Source organism: Engraulis encrasicolus, chromosome 9 (assembly GCF_034702125.1).
Source record: "Engraulis encrasicolus isolate BLACKSEA-1 chromosome 9, IST_EnEncr_1.0, whole genome shotgun sequence".
Lineage (NCBI taxonomy): Eukaryota > Metazoa > Chordata > Actinopteri > Clupeiformes > Engraulidae > Engraulis > Engraulis encrasicolus.
The window spans coordinates 54038062-54045561 of NC_085865.1; the positions used below are offsets into that span (position 1 = coordinate 54038062).

Below are 7500 nucleotides of genomic sequence, written 5' to 3' on the forward strand. Positions count from 1 at the left end.
ACTAATATTGCCACATGCCCATGGGGGAACACACACAAACATGAAGTCACTGCCTCTGACACACACAAACACACACACACACACAACACAGACACAGACACAGACACAGACACAGACACAGACACAGACACAGACACAGACACAGACACAGACACAGACAAAGACACAGAAACACACACACACACACACACACACACACACACACACACACACACACACACACACACACACACACACACACACACACACACACACACACACACACACACACACACACACACACGCACGCACACACACACACACACACACACACACAGGCACAAAGGCAGGATGTGAGGACGGAAGTTAGGGAGTTGATCTTGAAATTGAAAGGTTGCAGGTTTGAATCCCCTACAGTACCATCCATGGCTGAAGTGCATTTGAGCAGGGCAAATAACCCCACATTGTTCCAGGGACTATTACACCCTGTACATATTGTGCACAGTAAATAACTGTAGGTTGCTTTGGGTAAAAGTGTAATACAAGTGCAAAGTAAAAGATACCACCGAATTGGCAGTGACTTTATGCATTTCAAGAAGCTTTTAATCATCGCTATGAGTATGCCCTTCAGTGTCCTCCTGTCTGAGTGGAGCAGGGAGCTCTCTCTATGTTTGAAAGAGTTTTGGGGGCGGGGGTGCTGTGTCAAGGATGGTACTAAAATTTGCAAAGAGGGAATAGCATTAAAATGCGTAGCAATATCCAGGCACACGCCATCGCACGCGCGTACGCACGCTCGCACGCTCGCACGCACACACGCTCGCACATACACACTAATGCCGCTTTAAGCAGAAAACGACGATGGGCAAAGTATCATTTGCATAAAGGGCCGTACACACACGTCGCTGCTATTTACTCGCTACTTGCTCACTCGCCTACTTGCCACTCGCTCTGGGTGATTTTGTTTACTGGTTGTCATGGTTCCCCCTGTCCGCGCCAATAACGTCCGTACGAAACAAAATGTAGGCCTACGCTGTTTAACGTTGATCGTGTGCTGTGCACAACCATGCATGAGCCTTTGGCGGTGTTCACTGTATGTTTTTTCCTCAACACTTTTAACCACAATGTGATGGCGGCGTGCAGAAGTTGGGTGGTCAGAACACCACAGGGGCAACGTCACCTGTCAATAATCTGTATTCTGCATTCCAATTGGTTACTCGCTTAACTCGCGTCGCTCGAAGATAAAATAAGTTTATCTCGGAACCCGCCCACATCGCATCGCTTGTACTCTCCTCGCCTACTCGCCAGCGAGACTCGCTGGAACACGTAGACATTCTATTGACTTCATCCGCTGAGCGAGTAACTAGCAGCGACGTGTGTGTACGGCCCTTAACTATACCTGCAGGTATTAGACCTCTACTGTATATAGAATGCATTTTCATGGCTTGTTTATGCACATGCATATTTATGTGTGTGTGTGTGTGTGTGTGTGTGTGTGTGTGTGTGTGTGTGTGTGTGTGTGTGGGTGTGTGTGTGTGTGCGCGCGTGCGTGCATGTGTATGTGCGCGCAGTCCTACTGCGCATGTGTGTCTGTATGCGGTGTCTGCATGTGTGTGTGGGCGTATTAAAAGATGAAGATGAAAATCCTGGATGAAGCTGACTTTCTGTTCCATATTCATTTGTCTGTGCTAATTTGGTCCTTCTGCTGGGTCAGATGTTTGGATGTTTGGATTTCACGTGTCTTACCTTTCGCTGTATTGCAGCTCACCAGTCCCTGTGTGTGTGTGTGTGTGTGTGTGTGTGTGTGTGTGTGTGTGTGTGTGTGTGTGTGTGTGTGTGTGTGTGTGTGTGTGTGTGTGTGTGTGTGTGTGTGACTCACCAGTCCCTCAGTAGGTTTGATGTTGGCCAGCTGGACGACCTCCAGATGGGCAGCCTGGGACACCACGGGGTCAGAGGACAACGAGATGATGTGGTCACACACTCCCGACAACGTCTTGCACTGGGGGAGAGAGAGAGAGAGAGAGAGAGAGAGAGAGAGAGAGAGAGAGAGAGAGAGAGAGAGAGAGAGAGAGAGAGACACAGAGACAGAGAGACAAAGAGAGAGAATGAGAATGGCCATTTTTTTCATTCTGGGTGGTGCAATGGATGTACAAATACCACATTCTATGAGTCACCTGATTTCTTTTTATTCTAAAAAAAAATTCACCACGGAGAAAATTGACTTTAACGTGTGTCCCATCTCTGTATTTGCTGCTGCTGTGAGAATGACAGATCCTAGCTAGGAAGTCTTTGGTAGTGCCATCCAGAAGCTACAGTACCATGGGACAGGCAGCCGTTGCCAGGCTAATAGCCCATAGAAATTAGCATAGTATTTGCATTACACAGGCAACCGCATGTACAAAATGAGCAAAATGGAAGAAGAGGGCATGACATTGATTTCAGAGTCATTATGCATTCTGCTCTCTCTGACTGGGCCAGGTGGTGGGTTTATGCAGGGCCGCTGTGCTGAAACCAGAAGCAATGAGCCTGTAAAGAGTGTGGATCTCATCAGACAATCAGTTCGTTATCCATCTTTAAGGCACCTATCTCCCACAGGCTTGCTGAGCAAAGAATAAATGCTTTTAAAACAATTAAACAGCTATGGTAGAAATCCATCTTTATGGCGTCAAACGCCAACAGGTTGGCGGAGTGGGCAAAGAATAAATACCTATAAAACAATTAAACCATCCAACTACTTACGTAACAATGAACCACACAACTAACTTACTAACTACAGTGCAATAGATAGCCAATTGAGAAAAAAATCTGGACATCAGGGTTGAATTTACTATTTTATATACACGTATAACTTTGGTAGCTCCTCTGACCGGACCAAAATTGTTTCTGCTTCAGTCTTGGCAGAGGGCCAGAAAAGAAATGACGTCTCACATTACACAAAATGCCTTTGCCCTTTAAGGTGTGACTTTGTGTGTGTTTGTGTGCGCGCGCGTGCGCGCGTGTGTGTGTTCGTGTGTGTGCTGGTATGATGTGACATATGGTGTCCTGGTGCTGAGCATACTGCTGATTACCATGTCGGCTGTTTCACTGGACGTACCGCTATGTTATGGGCTGATCTGATTTTATATGTGCGGGCATATGCTACGGGCTGACTTGATGTTATACGTGTAGGCATATCGTATGCTACGGTCTGATTTGATTTTATGTGTAGAGGCATGTGTTAGGGGGGTGATTTACATAGCGGTGGGTGGCAGCTAACCTCTTACAACAGCACATCTGAACCCTCTACATGCTGTGCGGCGGGCGGACACGTCAGGCTGCGGCACATTAAATGCTGAAAGTCGTGACAGGATAGCTGTGCCTACAGGAAGTACAGTATATATTTCTCTCTCTCTCACTCACTCACTCTCCCTCAACCTGTATGCACATTCACCTACTGTAAATACACACATACTGTACACACACGCAAAACGCACACACACACACACATATGTACACGCTCAGACACACGCATGCGCATGCACACGCACACGCACGCACGTACGCACGCACGCACGCACGCACGCACACACACACACACACACACACACACACACACACACACACACACACACACACACACACACACACACACACACACACACACACACACACACACGCACACACACACACACACACACACACAGTGGGCAGTATAGCCCTGTAGGGATTCCCCACTGCACTGTTTTAGTGGAATTCACAAAGCCCTTGCCATACATCAAAGTCCGAGAGGAAAGAGGAGAGCGGTGCGGAGCAAATATGCAGCAGAGATGCTGTGCAAGCCTCCCCCTCTGCTCAAATACATCTGACATTTTGACATGACTCAACCTTATTTTTACGTTTCTTTTTCTTTTTTGAAGAAACTGAAATCTTTCAGGCTTGCTACATTCTCAGGAGCTCAAGTGGGTTTTTTTTTCCGCATGCACTGTGCTGGTGTTGCTTTCTTTGTTCTCCTCATTTCTTTATTCCCCCCCATTTTGCACCTGGATGGCTCATTTTCACCTGCCTTCCTACCTGTGTACTCTCTTAGCAGAGAAAGCACCACACACAACCAACCAACCGCACAATTTATCTCTGAACTACAGAGCGTGAGAGCATCCTGATCTCCTCTCCTCGATTATATCTAAGGTGGAGTTACTATCTGTTTTCCGGAATGAAGGCGCGTGGACGCTGGCGCGTTTAGCAGCCGCTGCTCGCTTTCTTCCATCCATTCAATCCAATTTACCACCATCGCACTAAAAACTTCGGACAATTTTACACTCTTTCCGGACGGACAAACAACTTGTCGTCGATACCTGGCTGTTGACGAACCAGGGTGGCCTTCCAGCTGCACTGGCGTCGGCGCGCTGTGTGACTGCTTCTACAACACCTGCTGTTCGGGGAGACAATTTTCCGTTGCCGAATGAGGAGTTTACAGCTGACTGCTGTGAAGCCAGCCCGGCTGTTGGCTTCACCTGCTCGTGGCCTTACAACAACACCCAGCGTGTCTCCTCCTGTCTGCACCGGCGTCTCCACGGATCCCGCCATGGCATTTTACTACAAGCTGCCGCCCCAGTCAGCGTGTCCGCGGCTCCGTCTGTGGCATTTCTCAGCTGTGACTTCACCTGCTTGTTCGGCTACCTCCCTCAGCCGAACTCGCAGCCGCGATGGGGTCTTTGGATCGTTGTATCCCCTTGTAGAACTGATTCCATCTCTGCCCCCATCGTCTGCTAACCTCTCCACAACACCTACTGTTCCATATCACAATGGACCTAAAACCATCCACTCCGTCTGCTTGTTGTACTTTTGTTGAGTGCCTGTATGTCTTTGTGTTTGAAATGTGTTTGTTTCTGTGTTCTATGTTATGTAAAGCGTCTTTGAGTGTCTTGAAAAGCGCTATACAAAATAAATGTATTATTATTATTATTATTATTACTATCTTCGACACACCTAAGGCAAAGCTTTGGGCAGGCACTAGGGCCTAACTGTAGGAACTGGCTGTGGGTGGTGAACATGTTAAAAAGCAGCAGCATCCCACCTGGACTGCACAGACCCGGGAATGGCAAACATGGCGAAAGGTTTGACCTTTGAACGTTCGATCAGGGAGAGTGACCAACCAAAGCTTGTGTTTAGAAAATGTAGAGATTACATTGGCTGCCGTCTGCTGCCACCGAACCACATCGTAGCTCAGCTCATTACAATTTTTTTGCTGAAGTTCAACTTCTCCTGTCACTGCCCGCAGTCTGTTGCCACAGTTAGGTAGAGAATGATGCTCTGCTCATCATCCTGATATACATTTCAGAATCCCCTTAGTTTTACCTTTTTTCATTTCTGGTGATGTTATGTGTAATTTTTTATACTGTGCCTATATTGGTTATTTATGTTAACACGTTGTTGCTGTTTTGTGTGTAAGGCCCATTGAGCTGCCCAGTAGTATGAACTATGCTATACAAAAACACTTGCCCTGCTTTGCCTATAGCATATATGATTGACTGGCATGGCTGCATTGGCTGGAAATCAGTAAAGTCGTCAAAGCTGAATCCTGGAAACTGTTTTCATTAAAGTTAATTTCTTGGATGAGATGTTAGGTCATATTACCATGCCTTATCCATCATTCTGCCATGTAAAACTCCAGTTTTATATTTTCTTTCTTTTCTAGTGTTTCACTATTGTTGTATGATGATCCTCAATATGTCTGTAACCCCACACCACACCCCACCCCCCCTTTCCCCCTGTTGAAAATCAATAAAATATTGATCACAAAAAAAAAGTCGTCAAAGCAAAGCTGTCAAACCCCTCAGCCCAGTCCCACCTCTCACTCACTCAAATTCAAATTCAAATTTGCTTTATTGGCATGCCTGTTTGCATCAGTGTTGCCAAGCTGACAAATAACAATGGCATAATAAAAACGAAAAACACTCCATCCCTCCCCCCTCCCTGTCTGGACAGGGGACTAGTGCTGTAGCAGCAAAAGCTGCTGTGGGCAGATACAAGGACAGATCATGAGTCCATTGGCCCCTAGGCCAGACGACAAGAAAGGCCCCCTACATGACATTGCAAGGTTCCAAAATGGGGGGTTAGTGAAGATGTTAGAAGGCCGTAAAGATGTTAGAAGGCCGGAATTTGAAAATAGAGTAGCTTAAAGTGCAATTTAACACAATTTGAGAACACAAATATAGACCAATAACAATGTTTTTGTTTTTTGTTTTTTTAACTCGGAGGCTTGGGCTTCAGGGCCCATTTGGCTCTTGGGTCTCTGTGCCTGGGCCCAATAGGCCCATGCAGTAATCCATCTTTGGGCAGAGACCGATGCTTTCTGTCTCAAAACAACAATGTTGCATCTCCCTTCTGGCCATTCCCCTTCTCCCTTCAACTGTGATTACTAGACGTGTCACCTCAGCTGAGACAAACCGCTTCTCTCTCTCTCTCTCTCTCTCTCTCTCTCTCTCTCTCTCTCTTGCTCTCTCTCTCTATCCCTGTTGTTGTTCCTCTCTCATTCTGCGTTCATCTCTTCATTCTCTCCTATTTCTTGCTCTCCCCTCTCTCTATTCTATCATTCCTCTGCTTCCTTAACTTCTATCTTTTTCCTTCTCCCCTTTTCCCCCTCCTCCCCCTCTCCTCTCCACTCTTCTTCCTCTCCGCTTTTTTCTTCTCCCTCTCCTTCATCTCCCTCTCCTCTTTTTCCCCTCCTACCCCTCTCTTCTCTTCTCCTCTCCTCACCTCTCCATCCTCTCCTCTTCTCTCATATCCTCTCGTCTCCTCTCCTCGGACTGCAATCCCTCCAACAATGCAGTGTTAATTCATTTATTGTGGAAGCAAATACTAGAGTTAGAAATTGTTAAATTATCTCGATAAGTCTTAAAGTAACGTTTACTGTGCACTGTACCATCTCCCCTCCCCAGACTATTACTCCACTGCTGTCTTTCATGCTCAGAGCAATAAAGTGTGGAGTTTTCCTTCTGTCTTTGACCAAGTTGCTTCTGACTTTAGGATATCCACACTAAAAATGAGGTGGCAAAAGTGCAGAGTAAACTTATATAACTCCAGGTAGAGTATTTCCAACAGTGCAGGAAGTCAACTCACTCCAACAGTGGGGTCAAAAGCCAGTGTCAACTCCATAGCTACAGGTGGCCAGTGTTATTGCAACTTTACAGCGAGATGATGACCCATGGGTGGGATGTGCCCATACAGAGTGGAGATCCGGGTTCGAATCCGGCCTGAGCCATCCTCCATCTTTCCCTTCTCTCTCCCACTCATTTCGTGCCAACTCTTCCCTGACAGTGGTAGATAAAGAAACATTCCTGGACATCTAAGCAAAACATTGACTGTAAAAATACAAATAAATAAATAAAGACGCGAAGGGGAATGTCGCGGATGATGCTGACACATCGCCTGGAGCCCCCCTGCAAACAAGCATACAGCTGACAGGACTGGACTACTGACTAGCTGGACTACTCTATAGCCTGAATAGCCTGAAGCTGCTGCTGGCTCCGTCAGAGTTAATGGTCA

General features: G+C 46.7%; 1 protein-coding gene across 1 annotated transcript in view; it reads right to left on the reverse strand.

Moving 5' to 3' along the window:
- The window catches only part of cnksr2a (connector enhancer of kinase suppressor of Ras 2a), a 162008-nt gene that overhangs the window by 91824 nt on the left and 62684 nt on the right, over window positions 1–7500 (reverse strand). Inside the window, exon 5 of the mRNA XM_063206347.1 lies at window positions 1856–1975. Within this exon, the coding sequence (XP_063062417.1) occupies window positions 1856–1975 (120 nt within the window). The remainder of the gene's footprint in view (window positions 1–1855; window positions 1976–7500) is intronic.